The 21,971-nt window shown below is 33.6% G+C and overlaps 1 protein-coding gene across 3 annotated transcripts in view; it reads left to right on the forward strand.

Moving 5' to 3' along the window:
• The first annotated feature begins 3,997 nt into the window (after positions 1-3,997).
• Positions 3,998-21,971, forward strand: part of LOC108904551 (CUGBP Elav-like family member 1) — a 270,054-nt gene continuing 252,080 nt past the window's right edge. For all 3 annotated transcript variants that reach the window (XR_001964236.2, XM_018707154.2, XM_018707155.2), the window contains exon 1: positions 3,998-4,248. Coding sequence is in view for 2 of the 3 variants with exons in the window: in XM_018707154.2 (XP_018562670.2) it covers positions 4,005-4,248 (244 nt within the window). In the remaining variant the exon portion in view is untranslated. The remainder of the gene's footprint in view (positions 4,249-21,971) is intronic.

Consider the following 21,971-nt stretch of genomic DNA (forward strand, 5'->3'; position numbering starts at 1 on the left):
GGAAAAAACTGTCACATTGTGCCAATTTGTCAGTTCATAGTTTATCATTCCATTTTTTTTATTAATTTTTATTTGTGGTATTCTGTAAAATAATAAATATTAAGTTTTTTCAGAAATGTTGCTATATCTTAAAAACTAACAATTTTATATATAGAACATGCTTAATAAAAGTTGAAGTGGACCGATGTATATATAAAATAGAACAATAAAATACAGGGCGTTCCCTTTGAAAAATTTTAGAAAATGAAGTTTAAACTTTCTAAAAATGATTGAATTATAATAAATGCCCTGTATAAAATATCGATATTAGCTAATATGGGAGCCTTTGCCTAACATTTGCCTATAACTCTGTCTAATTATTTTGTTCCAAATTTTAGTAGCTGAAAGTTAATACAACTTCTTCGAGGTTATGTTTTCTACAAAATTCAAAGAATTTTCTGCATAATTTGCACTAAAATGATAAACTGTTTATATTGGCATATATAGAATTTTCTCGGAAATCCATATATTTAAAAATATACAGATGTTCCATTTAAAAAATGTAATATTTGGCGTGTTCCCTTCTTACTCATCGCCCTGTATGTTTTTAATTTTGTAGTTTAGGTTTCTTGATTCTGTACAACTTTTATATAAACTTTTTTGCTGTATTATGAGTTACAACGGAGTTATTTTACTTTCTCATACTAATGGCCCACCCTGTATATTGATAATGTAAGTTTACATTTTAGGTAAATTACACAAAAAGTGTAAAATTACGTGCTTAATGTAACTTTACTTATATGATGTAATTTTCCAATGATGTAGTGTGTAATTTTATATAAATTTTTTATGAATGTAGGCTATTTTCCTTTATGAGATTCTTTTAAGTTGCATAATTGGAAACACTATGTATTTATTTGGACCATGTCTCACCTGTTCCCGCGATCGGCGGTCGCCGGGCCGGAATTCGTGGGCCGGATTCGGGTCAATTAAAAATTCATTACGAACTGTCAAACTGATAGATAAATGAATAAGTGGAATTTACATTTATGGCCCTCTAAGTGTATGATTTATTGTGCGTTCCCCAGGGCGAGGAAAGTGCCTACTCATCGCCGGTGGATCTAATTAATTAATGGTACATATTAATCAACCTTCGTGACAGCGCTCGTTATATCGAAAAAAGGATTAGAATCCTTCGCAGAAAGCTTATACGTGTACGGTTGTTCGTTTATTGGACCAAGACTTGTTAATGGGATATATACAATGCTCTAACTCGGTGTTCTGAGGGAGTGGGCTTTTTATATGCTATACAGGATGTCACAAGAGGTCCTTTTTCGTTTATTTTACAAATAATAGTCCTTTTGAAATGGATAACACATATTCCTTTAAATGAAAAATAGTAATGAATTATTTTCTATACACGCTCTTGCAATACCCAAAAGCAGTCAAAAATCTTATAAATAGGCACTGGAATGTGATATAATTAAAAGTATTTATCTATCTAATTTTTTTAGAATGTGTTTAATATTATATAAATTAATTTTGTATTGTTTGATTTTGTTTGAAAACGTTGTTGCCTAGAATGTAGGTATTTAGAAAATACGACTAACTACAATTCTGTTAAAGACATTCACTTTATATTTTGCTGTAGGATATAAATTAAATAAATTCTAATTAAATCTCTAAATTTCAAAGACTTTTTGTGAAATTTCTACATATGTTACCTATGCTTTTGCTACAGCATAGCAACTGAGGAATTTTTAAATACTTAAAAAATATACCTATATCATAAATTATTACTTATATAAATTTTATTAAACAATGTGTGGGTACACATGTTCGCAAGTGACCCATTTTAAGTATCACATCAAGAGCGCCAGCCTGACGCTGGACCGGTCTAACAGTTGCAAGAACAAAGAACAGACGCGGGACACACCAGGGTTCCAGGAAAGGTCCACGGCAGATTGGCACCGGGACCAAATACATATACCTGCAAGCGACTCCACACCAAGACTCTTCAACGAACCCTCGCTCCGACAACATTTCTTCTCACTGAACTTTATTTTCAATAAAAATACTTTTATTTTACAATTTTTGCTGCACACCTAAATTAACCCTCAACTGATTACATTAAAGTTGCAAAAAACATAACAAAGGAAGAAAATAGTACAGTCTTGAAATGAAACATAAACACTAATAAAAAGTATTCAAGTGCAGTAAACAAACGGATTTGTAAAACACTCTTAAAAATGATTACACCTTCTTATATCTTTACATTTCACATATCACTAACTGTTTGCAGCCAATAAGTGACTATAAATTAAAAAAATGACATCTTATCTCCAGTTTCTTCTCTGGCAAATTCATTGATTTCAATTTGTTTTGTTGAACGATTCACGACCATGATGAATATCAACAACAACAATTAACACGTCTCCGTATATGACGAAACTAACCAATCTAATATAATAAAAACTTAAAAGTAAGAGGTGTAACAAATCATTCTTATAAAGGCCATCTATCTCATTTTTTTTAAATATTAAGAATTTGAAATAAAAATGCATTGTCGTAAAATATGTTTTAATAAATATTTTCCATACATTTCTACTGCAAACACCGTTATAAAATTCTATTGGACAATATTAAATTTTACTGTAATAAAGGTAATAATTTTTATTTTATTTTTTTCAAATTATACGAAAATATATTTTGTACACATGATTACAACTGTAACCGTTTTTTTGCACAAAATTTGGGACCACATTAAAATCGTAATTTTTGCAAAGTTTTTTTTTTTCTGTATGTCTTTCAACAAGGGACCTTCAATTAATTTTCAGTCAGTAGAAGAACTAGAAAATTTTCTATACGAAGCATAAAAAACTGATATCTATAATTTGGTGGATGCGCAAGGGACAATATAAAATAAAAAGTCACGTATTCATTTAAATTTATTCTGAGCTCAGAAAAAAAAAACAAAAAGTGGCAATAAAAAAATTTAAGGTATATTGAAATTTAACAATAAATAAAAAATAGGATCCCCTTGGAGTCAATAAATTGTGGCAGCATTGTTCTTACATTATTCTTTCTTATTTTAATTGGTACCTACCTATAATTTATCAAAAAAGTTTTAAAAGTATCCATGTCATTTTAGGTTATGTGCTTGAAAACTTTGATAAGAATATTGCTAGTTTCCTTGAAAACTGCATATGCCGTTTCAGGAAATGCAAATTTGAGATAAAAATAAAAAGATTTAGCAGCATACCTTTGACAGCCAGTATCTTTTTTATAAAACGTTTTCAAGGCCTTGTTTTTAGGATTTTACTTAAAATAACAATTTTTAACTGGAATAACATGTACCTCGTTCACAGCCTAAACTTAACCTAAAAACTCATTTAAGGATGGGTTCTATAGTATACAGTGTGGACCATTTTGGTGATGCATGTATTGGTATCTTGGAAACTATAAGAGATATGAAACTGGTTAAATAGGGAAAGTTTTAGACCGTTATGTTGCTAACTTAATGGCGCTTGCAGACCTGTTCTAGCTCTTCAGGTTTTTAAATTATTTTGAAAAAAAAGTAAATGTGGCGTTTTCGAAAATCGTCTGTAACTGTTTTATTTAGAGGAATTTTTAAAATCTGAGAACACAAGTTTTTTCGAGGAGTTTAACTGCATATTTAGATTTTCATTGCAACGTTTCAGTTGCGAGAAACCATCACAATTTTCTTTTTTCTTATGGGCGCTGTATCGAATTTTAAGCTGACAAATATAACATTTTCTTGAACTTTTTTGGTGATATAATACATGTATGAAAAAAATTCGAAACCAACCTCAAAAATCAACATTTTAATATTTTTAATAAATCTGGCAACACCGCATAATTTATCAAAACAATTATAGAATAGTCTGAATTTTTGTAAAAACTTATCATAATTGTAATGACATAGTATGTCGTGCCAGTGCTATAGTTTTTGATAAAAAAAAAACATTCAATTAACGCCTTATTCCTGTTTCAGCTCTCTGGCCATGAATAACAACAACAACAGCACGAACAACAACGACAGCAGTAGTAACAACAATAACCTGCTCAACAGTCCGCAGCAGAACTCGAAGATCGAGCAGGAGAAGCCGGATCCGGACACCATCAAGATGTTTGTGGGGCAGGTGCCTCGCTCCATGGATGAGAACGACCTGAGGCGCATGTTCGAAGAGTACGGCAAGGTGCACTCCATCAACGTGCTCAGAGACAAGGCCACGGGAGCGAGCAAGGGTGAGTAATATTTCTTTTAGTTAATTTTTATCTGTTCAATAGTACTGAAAACTACTGGAAAACTGAAGGACATACAGTTTTCTTCCGCAAATTTTAGGTGTTCGGAAAATACATACTTAAAAAAGTTCGCCAACTTTACAAATTTGTCACCCATCATGAACAAATGAAATAAAACATACCTACATACAAACTTGGAAGTAAATACATCTATAGATGCGAAAACTCGATTGGTAGAAATATTTTTTGCAAATGGAATAATTTTTTAGTACTCACTAACTTACCACACTGATACGATGAAAACTTTTTTGGAACCGCTGACTTTCCAATAGCCCTGTTCCTATTTACAAGTGTGCGTACCTAATTGGAAGGTGATTAGGTACCTGAAATTAATCTAATATTTTTTGTTTACTATAATACAACAGGGCAAATAAGCGAACGACGCGCAATTTACAGCCATATACAGGCTATTACAAATTCGCTTCTTACTACATATATTTCGAAAACGGTAAGAGATACTTACATAGCTTAAATGGAGGCAAAGTTGCGTAATCAGGGGACCAACATTATGTCTCTAAAAAATCAAGGCTAACATGATTAGTTTTCGAAATATTAAAAAAAAACGAAATTTTAGAAATTGGTTTTTGTTTCATTTCAACCTTGTTTGAGGTGATATTGAAAAAAGAAGAACACTTTCTCTTGCCTTCTATCGAATGGCATAATCAATTTTTATATGTAACTTTTCGTCTTTCCAGGACCATCATCAACTTCATTTTTTAAATACGACGATGGAAATTTTATTACATTTTTTGCAAGCCTTCATGACCCCCAATACTGTACTGCCTCAGCCCGAACCAGATTCAGACGTTTTGTCACGAAAAATTCATCTTCAGCGTATTCGATCCAAATTGATCTAAATTTTTTATTTAGACTTCTTTATTTATTGAATTATCGTACACTGTAAGTGTCCTAAGATCCTGTGAAATCCATCTAGTTATTTAAACTATTACCACCACGCAGTAAAATAAAACATTATCAGGGTTTTATTCCCGTGTCCATAGTTATTTCTAGGCTTCTCGAGTACTCAAAATTCAAACAAATTCCGATCTATTTTTTTCAGGATATTCATAAAAATACATCTGACATGCTCTTTCACAGTTGCGGTTAATAGGTATATAATAAATTCCAATAATATTACGTTGATCTTCATTTTCAACCTTTGCCAAAACGAAAATGTTTTTAAACATTTACATTTAAAGAATAATATTTAGTTGGCGTTTTGGTTGTTCATATATATTTTTAATAATTAATTTGTCATAATGAAATTAAAGTTGTAATAATTTAATATTTTTTAATTTTGACGCAACAACTTATTGAATTGTCTATGACCAAGTCATGGTAATAGTTAATAATAATAAATGTTTTATTGTAACGCGTGGTGGTAATAGTATAAATAACTAGATGGATTTCACAGGGTCTAACGACACTGACACTTACAAAGAAATCTCATTAAAAAATTTAGATAAATTTGGAACGAATGCATTGAAGAAGAATTTTTCGAGACAAAACGTCTGAATCTGGTTCGGGCTCAGGCAGTACAGTTTTGAGGACCATGAAGGCTTGAAAAAAATGTTATAAAATTTCTAGGGTCGTATTTAAAAAAATGAAGTTGATGATGGTCCTGAAGAGACGAAATGTTACATATAAAAATTCATTATGCCATTCGATAAAGGGCGAAACGTGGCCACGAGAAAGTGTTCTTCTTTTTCCAATATCACCTCAAACAAGATTGAAATGAAACAAAAACGGATTTCCAAAATTTCGGTTTTTTTTTTTCAAATATTTCGAAAAATAAACATGTTAGCCTTGATTTTTTAGAGGCATAACGTTGGTCCCCTGATTACGCAACTTTGCCCCCATTTAAGCTACTTCGTACCTCTTACCGTTTCCTAAATCCCTGTAGTGAGAAACGAATTTGTAACAGCCTGTATATTCACCTCTTTTTATCTTTTATGTAACTCGGGGATGATACCAGAGGTTCCCAATAAGTTTTAACAACATATATACAGGGCATTAGGTTTAAGGCCAGATTCTTTGATTGTGAGTGATTTTAAACCAAAAAAGTATTATAAACATTGGTCCGCAAATTAATAGTTTCCGAGACCTACTGGGTGTTAAAATAAAAGAAATCGCTCTTTGTAAAATAAGAACTTAATTAAGATAATTAACTGTCAGTAAACCCTGACAAAACGGTCGTAGTACCCTTCACCAGGAGAAGAAATTTAACTGGACTCTCGGAACCTATAATAGGGGAGAGGGGCATTACATTTTCCAGGGAAGTAAAATATCTAGGAGTGATACTGGATAATAAGCTTACCTGGAATGCGCACTTGGAAAAAGTGGTGAGTAAGGCGAAGCAGACATTGTGTGTATGCCGCCGCCTTATTGGGAAAACCTGGGGACTGAAACCAAAGATGTCACACTGGTTGTATACGTCGATAGTAAGACCCAGGATTCTTTACGGCGCTGTGGTATGGTGGCAGAAAACACAACAGACCACAGCGAAGGAAAAACTGAATAGAATTCAGAGATTGGCCTGTTTAGGTATAACGGGGGCGATGGCATCGACCCCGACAGCTGCACTAGAAGTCATGCTAAATCTGCCACCGCTGCATATAGTGGTGGAGAGAGAAGCGCGGCTAGCAGCATATCGACTCAGGAATAATAATGACTGGAGGGGTGGTTCCCACTCCAGGATCAAAGATACATCTATGTCGGAACCAATTCTTGGGATGGTATCCGACAAGATGGTTCCAAAGTTTCACTTTCACAAGCCATTTGAGACTCGAATAGAGGATCAAAGCGAGTGGGAGGAAAGGTTTAATACCCTGGAAAGGTGGAGCCTAGTATGGTTTACAGATGGCTCCAAAATGACCAGAGGGACGGGTGCAGGAATATATGGACTCAGAGCCAGATGGAGTGCAAGCTACAGTCTGGGGGAGTTCCCTACTGTATTCCAAGCAGAAATCTTCGCGATAATGGCGTGTCTGGCAGAGAATGTACGTAGAGGTTATAGACGTAAACTCATATATATATTCTCTGATAGTCAAGCTGCAATTAAAGCTTTAGCCGCACACAAGGTAAGTTCAAAACTGGTGTGGAACTGTTTACAGATGCTGACTGAACTGGCCACCAACAATACAGTCAGACTGTGTTGGGTGCCAGGGCACAAAGGCATTTGTGGAAATGAGAAAGCGGATGAACTTGCGAGGAAGGGATCCGAGACAGTGTTCATTGGCCCGGAGCCCTTCTGTGGCACATCTCCCAGTGTGGTCAGGCGGGCTCTGGGCAAATGGACAGAGACAGAACATAGGAAATACTGGACTTCAAGGCCAGGACATAGCCATTCCAAGGAGCTTATGGAGTATCCTTCGAATGGAAGAGCGAATGAGTTACTGAGCTTGAATAGAATCCGGCTCAGGAGAGTGACAGGACTCATAACGGGACACTGTCACTTTAGGAAACATCTACATAGACTAAAGCTTGTAGACAGTCCGGTCTGCCGAGGATGTGAATCGGCGGATGAAACTTCTCTGCATATCCTGGGCGAGTGCCCGGGATTTGCACGTAGCAGAATGGCGCTCCTTGGGAGACCCTATTTGGAACCCAAGGAGCTGAGAGAAGTGTCAGCAAGGAAGCTTTTGGACTTTGTAAAAAAGACAAATCTACCTGCTGAATAGGACTAGTAGTGGGACGCACAATAGGCCTAATTAGGCCGCAGTGCTATGGGACTTTTAAAGGACCAACCACTAGATGAAGAAGAAGAAGAAGAAGATAATTAAAATAAAAATCCATTAGGCTGGAAATTCGGATACAATTACGTGAACGGTGATGGAGATACCAGGAGTTCCTTTTACTAAAAATCACACGCACACTGGATATTTTCAAAATTCGCTTGTTATTGCTAACTCCTTATTGTGTTTCCAAAGAGAAAAAGATATATTCTTTTGTGTTCCTCCTTCGTACAAAAACCGTAATGTCTACAACGAATTGAGTGACTTTTATACAATACATATTATTTTTTCTAACTAAATTGCGTTCATATATTCATTTCTTTGTTAAAATCGTAGATTCACTCAAAATTCAACACCAAAATAATTTCACTCATAAATAAATTATGGCGTGTTATTTTTTACTGTGTTTATATAGACAGATATACAGATAGACAGGACAGAATAAATTGCTATTTTTTTATTAATAGGCGATAAGCTTGGCTGTTAGTCTTCTAAAAAATAAGTGTCAAAGTTCCTCCAGCGCATCGCATAGATCAGGGCGGGCGGGTTGCATAAAAAATAGCGAAACAAAGTAAAAAAAGCCGCGATTACAAAGCAGGACGTGTAGCGATTTTTTGCGGCCTTAACTTAAAGAAATTCATTATAAATTTCCTAATCTATGACATTATTTTTCACTCTCTCGCGAGAGGGAGCCGGGCCCTGGGAGAAAAGTTTTAATGAAATATTTCATGGCGTCGCTCCGGGTTGGCAACTCGGGGGCCGGTTTTGATAAACCGAGCACATCCCGTACTCGTCAAACTCGTAACTTTTCGATAAAGCTTTATATATCAAAGTTGCCGGCGATTGCTCGAGTTTTTTTATTTACTGCGTTACATTTGCTTAGATTTAGCAACAAGTAATCTTGTCACGCGCTCCCGACGGGCCAAATTTAATAATCGATGCCGCCAGACTGCGGAAGTTTTTAATCTTGAGTCGCGCGGGCAATACTAATAACGCAAATTTAACTAGTCAGTAGGGGTAACTGTACTTATTTCAGAATTCTACATAATAAAAAAGATTCTTGCACAGAAATATTTACAAAATATTCTACTGCATTTATCTTTTCCGCTTTTTCAAAAAAATGGCAAAGACCAAGAAAACAGTGACACCCTGTATCTTAGAAGAGAGACGCTGAAATACAATGGCGAAAGAAAAGCCCTATTAATTTCGAAAGAAAATCTGTGATTAATAGGCTTAGTCTGTTGCGGAGTTTAACAGGACCGTAGTCAGATCACGAATGAAAATATTAATATGTTTACAGAAAATATATCGCAACATAGTACTATTACCAAAGAGCAAGGCAAGAGAATAAAATAAAAATCTATATAAATTTAAATGACACCGCTTACACCACCACCTTAATGTTGAGACAAGGCTTCCGTGGAATATTGGAAGGAGTTAAAACATATTACTACCTGCTTTCCTAAGTTTTCTTTAATGAAACGGCGACGTTTATCACTTAACATTCACTTGTGTAGGAAAAATGACGGTTCAACAGATACTGTTGACAACGGCCAGTATGAGAAATTATTAAGGTATACAGGGTATCTCACGGTGCCGAGTTTAGTTAACTTCAAACTTTCATAAGTCGTTTTTTTTAATAGACCAGGCGGTATCTGTTTTAAAAAGGGTATACTTGGGTAAAACGCATATGATCGGAGATTTTTGCTTTAACGGCTTCTAATCAACATAAGAAATGATAATATTTCTATGCAAATAAAAAAAAACGTGGGCTTAATTTTTAATGCAAAAAAGTATAAAAAAATAGCAAAAAAAATCATTTTTTTCTTGGATTTCACGGCGACAACTTAGCAACTATTCATTTTAGACAAAAATGGAAGAGGAAAAAAAGTTTTGTAATTAAATTTTGATCAAGATAGAGTTAGTTGCAATTCGAAAAAATAATTATTGTTATTGCAAAAATCGGAAAAATCATTTAAAAAATTGCAAAAAATGCTAGTTTATTTGTCAATTTTTTTCAGACACTTGAATAATACCTAGGATCTTCATACTTTTCCCAATTAAACTTTTTAGTGTATAGAATCATCACACCAAAATTCATCCAATTCGGTTTGATAGTTTTTACATAATAATTGTTTATATTTTTAATATTTTTTAAATTAAAAAATTTTCAAAATCAAATTTCTAAAAATCTAAAACCTTTGAATAATTGAAAATTTCACCACAGAAAGAAGAGCTGTCAAGCTTTAAAATGATATTTGAAAAATTCAAATCGGACAATTAGGTGAACCGTATTGACTGTTTAAACATTGTCGCAATTTTCACACTTATAAACAATTACAATAATGGGCTGTATGTATGGCTGCATTAATAGGCTGTTTTTTGAACTAATAGGATTGCCATTCCGAGTACTTTCCAGATATAAATTTTCAAAATTTGCAATCACGGGTGTCCCATTTAAAATGTGGTATCAGTGGTGGGGGGAGTAAACACACTCGGATCTGAATTCTCGAGTTCAAAACTGGGACGCTCGGAAAAATTTCACTTATCTCAGCGTCTAATAAACCAATTTCGATGATTTTTTTTTAAATCGATGTCTCACAACATAAAAAATTCAATTATCATATTTTCAACTACCTTTTATTATTAATTATTGGACTTGACATGCCGATAAACAGTTACTTTAAAAAATGATTAATTTATTATGTTTATTTATTTACTATGTTAATATTCACGACCAAAATTTTTGCATGTTGCACCAGGTAATATCAGTAAGTTTGTTTAAATATTATAAAATTGTTTAAACAGTAATTATTTAAATAAACAACTGAAAATTGGTATTAATTTTTAGTTGTACGATAAATTTCTAAAAATCTTTAAAAAAAATAAATTGTGAATAATTATAATTTTAATTTTTTCGTTTACTTAACTATTTATTTCAATTTTTATTTACATTTAATCTAATCTAATTATTTTACTAGTTGGTGATTTTTCAAATGCCTCATCAGTATTATCACAATCTATTTCGTCGTCGATTTACTCGTCCTGCGACTGCAAAATATCATTTTCTAACGACTCTGAAATCTTATTGTCGAGTTCACTTGCACTTTCTTCTGAATTGTCTTCTTCAAAATCGATTTCGAACTCGTCTACTTCCACTATTTTGTAAGCATTTTTACAAATTTGCCCTTGGCAATGGGTGCAATACTCAGAGCATTTTTGAACTCGAGAATTCAGATCGGAGTAGCTGTGTGTTTGCTCCCCCCTCACTGATATTTCACTGATTTCACGCGGTCTTGAATATCTTTGAGTGACATTTTAAATGGGACGCCCGTGATTGCAAATTTTGAAAATTTATATCTGGAAAGTACTCGGAATGGCAAACCTATTAGTTCAAAAAACAGCCCTTATACCCTTATAGTTTTAGTGTAAATAAGGGTTAACTTTAACGGACTATAACTCCGAAAATAATGGGCGGATCATCAGGTTTTTTAAATACTCGTCTTTCCGAGTACTTTCAAACCATATTTTAAAATAAATAAAAAATTGAAAAAACATTAAATTATTGCAATTGTTTATAAGCGTGAAAATTGCGACAATGTTTAAACAGTCACCATGGTTCACCTAATCGTCCGATTTGAATTTTTCAAAAATCATTTTAAAGCTCGACACCTCTTCTTTCTGTGGTGAAATTTTCAAGGATTCAAAGGTTTTAGATTTTTAGAAATTTGATTTTGAAAATTTTTTAATTTAAAAAATATAAAAAATGTAAACAATTATTATGTAAAAACTATCAAACCGAATTGGATGAATTTTGGTGTGATGATTCTATGCACTAAGAAGTTTAATTGGGAAAAGTATGAAGATCCTAGGTATTATTCAAGTGTCTGAAATAAATTGACAAATAAACTAGCATTTTTTGCAATTTTTTAAATGATTTTCCGATTTTTGCAATAACAATAATTATTTTTTCGAATTGCAACTAACTCTGTCTTGATCAAAATTCAATTACAAAACTTTTTTCCCCCTTCCATTTTTGTCTAAAATGAATAGTTGTTAAGTTGTCGCCGAGAAATCCAAGAAAAAAATGATTATTTTGCTATTTTTTATACTTTATTGCATTAAAAATTAAGACCACGTTTTTTTTTATTTGCATAGAAATATTATCATTTCTGATGTTATTTAGAAACCGTTAAAGCAAAAATCTCCGATCATATGTGTTTTACCCAACCGGATACAGATACCGCCTGGACTATAAATGGAATCACCTAAAATCATGTAATTTCTTGCGATGATAGCTGTGGAATTTTTAGCAAAACTTCAAAACAATCAACTAAACTATCAATTTGTTGTTAGTCTCTTGCAGTGACACTTTAATTTAGTGTTTATAAGAAATGGAAAACAATACATATTCAAATGCTGATATTTTAAATTTATTATTCATTCACGGACGTTGCTATGGGATTATAAGCAGAAAATGTACAGTTTTTAATGAGACATATCTAAATTTACCACCAATGAGCAGAAAAAGTTAAGAAGAATTTTAGCAAATCTAGAGTATGGTCGAATTAGTGCAGCTGAAATAGCAAAAGCGGTTACTAAAGGTGTTATCTCCAGAATCCACAAGTGCTTAGCTGTTAATGGGAGTCATATTGAACACTTATAACTTTTTTAAGTCATTTTTTTTATCTTAGTGCATTATTATTATCAACATACATAATTAAAATTGTGTATTACTATGTATGAAGTCGATTTTTTAGAATTCATCTTAACTATATTCTGCGCATTGGTGGAAAATTGGGATATGTCTCATTAAAAACTGTAAATGCTCTGCTTAGAATCCCATTGAAACATCTGTGAATAAATAATAATAAATAACTAGTGACGGTTTAGTTGTTTGTTTTGAAGTTTTGCTAAAAATTCCACAGCTATCCTCGCAAGTAATTACATGATTTTAGGTGATTACACAAAAAATAATAGATAACTTAAAAACTAGAAGAGATCGGTATAGGGAACCCTGATACCGTTCGAAAGAGAATAAAATTGTGTATCAGAATACAGGAAAACATACAGGGTGTTTCATTTAATAAAACCGACTTATGAGTTTGACTCGGCATTAAATTTCTAGCACCCTGTATGCAATTAAGCCACTTTGAAAGTATGGATGGGAAGCTTAGGGGTCTAGCTATCCCCCCTATAAATATTGTTGCTTTATCTTTCTTACTATAAAATACACATGGTTTGAAGCTAGTTTGGAAAAAAATTAAATATCTCGAAAATGGTTAATTTTAGGAATAGGGATACTACATAAAAGTCCACCTACAATAACACGTAGAATCCAAAAAAGAAAGGTATCGACGCACACCAACTACTACAAGGTTCCGTAAATAACTGAACAGTTCAAAACGCGAGTCAGCTGTGAAGGCCACCGACCCCCGCGCCGACTCTGTTAGACTCTACACGTGCACTAAGCCTAGTGATTAACAACTAGACTTACTTTTTGTTACACCTTATACATTATATGTCAAAATTTACAAACATATTTTTTTTGTAAATTTGGGAACCGAGATGTTCTTAGTCCATCATGTGCAGTAAAAACTCAACATCTGGCTACGACTGTTTAATTTACCAATTTTTTTAACCACTATAGAAACAAGCGACCTTTTTTATTTTCTTTTAGCGAGTTTCTACAGCCTTTTCTCCATAATATTTTTATCCCACTCGAGTAGAAAAGGGCGTCTGTACGAAAAAAAATTAATAAATTGTTCAAACGAATATGAAGTCATACATGCAGTGGAAATTTTTCTGCTCGCATAGCAAACAGCATTACAGCTTCATATCTGTAAAACTCCAACTTTTTCTAGTCCCGTGCATTTTAATCAACGTGTTCCAGCTCTCGCTCAAATAAAGGTGAATTATGCCCCATTTTAATTGCGACTTTTCATTATTCCCGTGCAACGCGCACACACACACAGACAGAGTAACGAAACGATGAACAAATGAAAGTCGTGTCTATTATTTCAGCGTCTGAAAGGCGTACGCCAACAGCGCTCCGACGGACAGCGTGAACAAAATACTTTTTTTGTTTATTCCCCCGTTTTTTCTACCCGCTGTTTTTTTTTCGACGCCGGGCTTTAAAATAATCTACTTCGACAGTGCCCTGAGTAATGAGAGCGTGATGTTTATCCTAAATGGGCAAATACATCGTAATAATGGCAGAAAAAAAACACAAATAAACCAGGGCGGATCTGTCGAAATATCCCACTTATTGGATGTAAGAAGGGGCAAGTTAATTTTTGCTGGAATATCTTCAGTACAACTCACATAATAAAAGTGTAGGTCCCTAGATCTGGGCGAGGTCCGGAACATTTTCAAAATTGCGAAAATGTTTAAAAAATTTTGAAAAATACCTATTTTATCTGAGTTTTTTACTTACATCTTGGCACCTATGCATTTTGGAAGAATACTGAAGAGGAAACAAAGTTTTAGAATTGATTTTGCACAATATACTGTCAGTTAAAAATGTTTAAATTTATTACCGATGTTGCAAAATAGCAATAATTGATGTAAAAAAGGCAAAATAATCAAGTTTTTTTGGATAATTTTTTTAAAATATTTTAATTGCTCCGAGGGCATTCTAATTTTTGTAAATAAAACATTAGAGTATATTAAAACAACACACCAAATTTCATTAAAATCGGTTCGATATTTTTCGCAAAATAATGTTTTGAAAAAAAGTTTGAAAAAAAATTTTCCAATTTTCAAAATGTTGCACAGCCTCAAATGAAGCATCTAAATACTTGAAAATTTTTTCACATAAAAAAGGCCGCTCAATCATTCAAGTGGTTTTTGAAAAATTGAAATTATTGAAATTGAAGTTGATTAGGACGACCACAGTAAATTTTTAAAGTTAACACCCTTTTTTTATTTTTAAACAATTAGATTTATCAATTTGCAATTTAGTTTTTTTCCAAGGTTCCAAGATATAAGTATAAAACTCAATAGGTATTTTTTTTAAATTTTTTAAAAATTTTTGCAATTTTGAAAATGTTCCGGACCTCGCTCAGACTTTTATTATGTGAGTTATACTGAAGGTAATCCAGAAAAAATTTGCCCCCTCTCACATCCACCTCAAAACAGATCCACCCTTGTTTAAAATTAATTTATCTAAATCTATTCTACGGGGTGTTTCACTTATAACAGACTCTTCCTTACTTCTGGCAGTAAAAGGTATACAATGCCCTACATAAAAAATGCATTAAACAAATTTGTCCATATTTTAAAATTATTTTATATTATACAGCGTTTCTTCTGTAAGTTACGTAACTTACTTTTTCAAATAGATCACCCTTTTCATTATTGCATTATATTTTTTGTGTTATTGATATTACTGTACATCATACAATAAAATCATGAAAAATAGGTAGAAAATTAAAAAGTTTTGGTGATTAATTAACAACAGACTTATAATTACTGTAATTATTTCAATTTCTTTCACTCAATACCTTTACATCCGATAGTAGGACTGTGAAAGACATCTTAAATGAGATATTCTGTATGTCATTTTATTTCATTATTAACTTAAAATATTAAAAAGTACCCAGGCATTCTTATCTAGGCAACACACGTAGCACCTGACGCGGACGCCGGGCGGCCTGCGTACCCCCACGGCACGCTTGATACGCCTAAAAGGGTGACTATTCGATTCGCGTTTTCGAGAAGCTTTTTCAAGCTCGGATCGTCCGGCTAATGAAGATTGATTTGCTGGTGTGTGTGTGTGTGTGTATGTGCATTTTTGTTCCCTGGCTTAATAGACCTCTCGTGATTTGCAGAGCTTCATTATTTCCATTCTATCGATCGGGGTCGACAACGCAGTATGGGCCGGTCGAACGGGCACTTTGTTCGATTTAATTTGAGAAAAAAAATGGAACTCTATTCAGATACGTTTCCGTTTAGAAATAATTATTGGCTTTAGTACCGACAACGTTTATTAAAAAGACAGAGCAGAGCATAATCGAAAATTCAAATCAAAATTTCACCTAAAGTTTTAACTATCACTCTTCCAATCCATAACAGAACGAACATTTTTTATTTCTCTTAGGATTATATAATAAAACCATTTTGATAAATGTCTTCGAGTAATAAATTATTGTAATTATTTGTGAGTCGTTTTATATCGTATTATTAAATTAAAGAATAAAACTAGCATAAAAATTATATAAAAACTTAAGTTGCAGACTTTCAACTCACAATGTTTTGTCGAATTGACAGCTTTTAAAATCACTCCCTCACTTTAACATTATTTTGAAAAATTCCGATGAAACATAACTAGAAACTTACATAATTACTTTATTTATTGACTTGATTTATTTATTGAACTCCGAACTCCGCATTTGGAATTCATGCATCTTTGGAAGTCAAGAATCTATTACAACATCGTTTAAACAACGTAATCGACTTTCAAACGCCTCAAACTCACCAATATAGCATCCGTCGATAAAATTACCATGTTTCGAATCCAACCCCCGGAGCTCCAAATCAAACGATGTTCACAGAGCCCAAATTGTCAAGTATGCTTTCTGGAAAAACAGCCCGAAATCAAACTGCCCCGTGAGCACCAAACGATGTCAGATAGCTGAAACTAAAAACCGAGTCACCTTCGATGATTGGTCAAGGACAGAGCAACATTGACAATCCCTTAACTTTAAATTTACCGATCCTGAACGTTGTTCATTTCTTCTACACTTTCGAATTTTCAAAAAAGATTTCGCAATAGTAACAGAAAACGCCTTTCTACCTCCATCAGAGGCCTGTTTCAAGACACCAAAGAACTTCCAGGGAGTTTGCTACACAGCAAAGGATGAAACGAATATACAAATTTTCTCTATATTGTCAATTTTTCAAGGTTCCTAGCCAGTCGATAGCCGCTTCACTCAACTCGAACAGATTCGAATTCGAATCTCACTAAGCGACGTACCGACGAGTCAGTTTAGCGGAGTCGTTAGAGAATGCGTTTGAAAGTCAACCCAGGAGATGTGCTGTTGATTATCCAGGATCAAGTTTTTGTTGAGATCCCTGATACTACCCATCCCAGTATTTAAATGGCTTATGCGGATATTTAATAGCGAACAATAAACGATTTATTAATTTTAAAAGATTTTTCTGTTTTTATGAGCTCCTGCTGTCTATTTAGTCTTTATTGTAAAACTACCCAATCATCCAACCAACTTGTAACTAGTATAGGTGCATTCTGTGGATAACAAAAGACAGCGAAAGGACACAAAATCAGTGCTAAACGAATAGTGCATCTAACTAACAGAAGTAATTCAAAAACAGCGTGCACGCAAGTGTCAGATCAAACAAGACCATGCCCAAGTCTTCTAGAAACCCAGTGTTAACGTCAAGTCAAGTCATAAAGCGAGTACATACAGCACGATATTCTCTACAGCCTGAGTTCGACGTTCCAAGAAGATTGGCAGAAGAACCTGTGCATACCACACACTCGTGTATCCTTTGTAACCATTTGTACCCATGTAACTTTTGCGTGTATCTCCGCCTGCTATAAATAGTGCATACGGCATGTCAACAACACCCGTTTAAAAAATCCATCTTGGTTTTCGAAATAAAAAAATTCCTGTTGGGAATTTGGCGCGGCCATCAGTAAATGCGATCGAACGTCAGCCTCGATCAGATACAATTCATTAACCTGGGCCACGCTTCTGGAAAATACCCGAAGTATATGGCTCTCAACTTTCACTAGCATTACATTGCACATCTATTACAGCATACAGTCATAGCCCAATTAAATATTGTATATTCCTACTTTTTATACTCAATCTAAATTGTTGCGAGCTCAGACTTAGACCTAGATCCTAAATATCTAGTGATCAAATCATCCACGCTTCACTATAGTCTAGTAGCTGATATAAAAGTGTCCACAATCACAAATTTATAAAAAAAAGGAAAATGGACAGCTACAAAAAGCAAAATAGTCCTGGCTAAAAGCCAAAAAACGCTCAAATTTTTTCAATAAAAAATCCTCAGTAGAAAACCACAGTGAAAAGCGCCATAGAGAGTGTGTTATGCAAGTTGTAAGCAACCGTAGCAGAGCATGTTCTACTCTCTAAGAAAGACACCATATTCTAGCTTTGATTGAAAAAAAAGCAGAAATGGAGAGGTCTATCAGTGAGAGGCTTTCAAGACTATACAGCCTTCGAGTGCAAAGCGTTGTTTAAAGAATCGGCAGTAACCCAGTTCCTCATAGTCGAGGCTGCTGCAGCAACTGCTACCGCGAGCGGGACCAATGAAGAGAACGGGACACGACAATATCGACAATATAACATTTTATACAGAAATTCACTTATGAAAACGACCCTATTGCCGCAATGATGCCGTGTTTCGCCTCAATAATGACGGAACGGCTCCGGGTCTTCTTCATAAATGCAATATTAAGATTGGCGGAACGAAAAAGAACACACAGAAGAGCGGGGGCCCGTCCGATACGAGAAAGGAAGAGAATTAAAAAGATATGCTACATTTACATTTTATGTATGTAATTTCGCATAAAGCGGTTCTTTGTAAACTCCTTTATGGCCGCTAATTGTCCAATAGCGCTTTTTAACTCTGAGAAATTGTTTCGCTGCTATATAAATTTCCTGGGCCGGGAAAAACCCCGTACAGCGCAGCGGCTTCGATAAAATGTAAATTCCCTGCCGCTGCATAAAAATTTAGCTATATCGTCGCTGGAATAAATCCTGTTTTACAAGGTGAGCGAAGATTTACAAATGTAAGGCTTATAATTTGACGCAGTATAGTTGCCAAATAAATTGGCCGTCACAAATTTTTGGAAACACGAGTGTTGTTTCAAAAAGTACGTCTCCTCTAAATTTTATATAAATGGGCTGATTGATGTCAAATTTTACATTCACGAGTAACACGGCATTCCTTATTTAATGACCATTTCAAATATAACAAGGAACTATAATTTCAATTTAAATATACTTATATTAATTCGACGTAAATTGTCTAATTGACCTGTATAAAAGTGTCAGAGAATATGCCATATAATTTACTGTTATGTCTAATTTCAATTAGTTTTTGTTCATTTCAATCTTGGCGCTTTTTAATGGAGTCAAAATTTCAATACAGATACTCCGGTGTATTTCATTGAAGGTGAAAACTATGAAAACTTACTTTTTCAAAAGTGGTAGTAATGTGAAATTACCAATGTTATTTTAAAATTTATAAGAATGTAATAGAATTTCAATCAATTATTTGTTCAAATTTGAAATAAAATTAGAAGACATACATGATTACAAAAAAATAAAATAAAATAAATATGTATTTCTCGTTTTTCGCACATTCTATGTGAATCAATATACTTTGCAGATTTTTTTTTCCATGCGTATCCAAAGTATAACAAGTTTAATGAAGAATGATAGTAGGCCAGTCATTATAGCTTTTTTTCGGGAAAAAAAACTATTATATTATATTATATTAAATACATATGTCAATACAACTATTTAGGTACAAAAACAACTAATGATCGAAACCCTACAACGCTTGTGAGCTTGGGAAAAATGAATTGAAAATAGCATCTTAGATAATAAATTTCGCCAACGCCAAACCAATGAAGCTTTCGGGCTGAAATTTGTACCACTTATTAAAGGTGTAAAAAGCTTAAAAAAAAAATGAAAATTGCATTAATTATTAGCAATTGAAAAAACGGCAATTTTCGACCATTTTAGAGCTCTTGTGCATAAACAAATTATCGGAATTTAATCGGACTTTTCTCATTTTATAGGCTTATTTAATACCTACCTTTTTTGTATGAACTTTTTTTCGCTATGAATAATAGTTTTTTTACACGAGTCAAAAAACCACTTTTCCATAACTTTGACCACTGTTAAAGCAAAGTTTCCCAACTAGCTTCGAGTTGATTTTTTAATATTTTATTTATAACAGGTTTCCGAACAATATTCCGCAGAAAAACTTCTAATAGTATTTTTTTCCCAAAACAGGCTCTTTCATGTCTAGAATGACTGGGCTATAGTGAAAATATATCTACATGAAGATATCAAATGGTACTGTAAAATATGCGAGTCACGAAGAAAATATGATTTTCTTCATACGTTAGACATGAAATAAATGTATATGTTTCTGAAATTCTAGAGATATCTTATTAAACCTGCACTGATTAAATTGGTTTCAATTATTCTAAGAATGTATTCGAGACAAACCAAAACTTCTCGTGATGATTACCGTGCACAAAATGCAATATTTAAAAAAATATTTCGTCTAACAGAGCGAGATAGCTGAAGGCAAAAGCTAACCAAAATGGGAAACACCAAAGCTGGAATTTAGCGGGGCATCAAGGGACGCGATTGAACGTCAGCCTTAGACATCTGCGATTTATTAGCCAGGGCGAAGTACTAGCCTGTACCTAAGCGATATACGACTTTCCAAATTTCATATAATTGCATTATATAGTCTATTGCATGTAACCAAATCGATATTGTACATAAATAAATTCAAATACATTTTTATATAATCAATACAAAGCCGTTATAAATTGTTGCATGGTCAGGCTTAGCCGAGATTCGAAATCTAGCATTCAAATCATCCAAAACCAAAACAATAAATGCTTAAAAATAAATCATTGCAAAAAGCCTTAGGTAAAAAAAGCAGAAATGGAAAAAAAGGCAACCAACGAGCTAATTGTTAGCAACTAATTTTCCCTGAGTATTGTACGTAGTTAGATGAATCTGCAATAATCCAGTTTCTGAAGGTCGAGGCTTCGGTAGTCGTACGAAAATTGAACCTCCTTGGACATCGTATACTTCTGGCAACACCGTTAAATTGGCATTAATTGCGACCATTTGTTTTGACTTATATGAAGGAAGAGTTGTTTCAAAATCTTATGAGCTTTGACCTTGATATGCGCAGAAACATAATTCCGACCGTCGCCTAAATTATTCTACGTCATAAAAACATTACATCCATTATTCACAGTCTATCTCGAACTTTCGTAGCGTAAACAAGCCTTTGCTCCGATTACAAATATTATAATAAAATGCTCTATTCTTTATTATTTTAATTTAAGCAATAAAAATATATATAACGAACGTTTGCCAGTTGACTTTATGGATGCCCGAGCGCCTTAGTTCATTTCTGGTTTTAATGAGGCACGTGGTCTAATTCTGAGTCAATGTTTTCACAACGTGCTTATTAGAAGAATTATGTGCATACGCCACGCCTTTCGCGCATTTCGCGGCTCATGAGATTTTGAAACTACTCTACGCATAGATTTATATTGGCAACAAGAAATGCCACCATAAAAAAATGAAATATTACTAGAAGATATTGCGTGTCGTGATACAATATGTTATTTATTTGATCGCTATAGCTACGTTACCACAATGTTTTCAATTAAGATGTTTATCCTATTATGCCAGGTGTTCTTCAATGGCTCAACCTGAGATCAGTATTATTTTTATTGTTTTTCAGTGACCTTAATATCTAGTACCTACAAGAAATAGTAATTTCTTTTAACTACTTAAATGTAAAATCAGACCATACACGCAAAGAAATTTCCTTCTTTTTGACTATAATTACACACCTACCTCTTCAATGTGGATGGGATCCGTGACAAAAAAAAACATAACGCGGTTTTAGTAACTCTTTTTTATTTTTGTTCAATTCAAACTCGAATATTGTTCACTTATTTGGAACCCGCACTACAATCACTTACAAATCTTAAACATTTTTTAGCAAGCAGAATAACTAATCGTGCTCCACGGGCATTTTACTATTCACCCTGTATAGTTCTAATGTCGCCATACCTTATATTGCATGAAATGTTCATTTTAAAGCATACTTTCTTTATACACATCAATATCGCGACATTTTGTTGCCAGCAATATATTGCCCCTC

Source organism: Anoplophora glabripennis, unplaced genomic scaffold, assembly GCF_000390285.2.
Source record: "Anoplophora glabripennis isolate ALB-LARVAE unplaced genomic scaffold, Agla_2.0 scaffold99, whole genome shotgun sequence".
NCBI classification, from domain to species: domain Eukaryota; kingdom Metazoa; phylum Arthropoda; class Insecta; order Coleoptera; family Cerambycidae; genus Anoplophora; species Anoplophora glabripennis.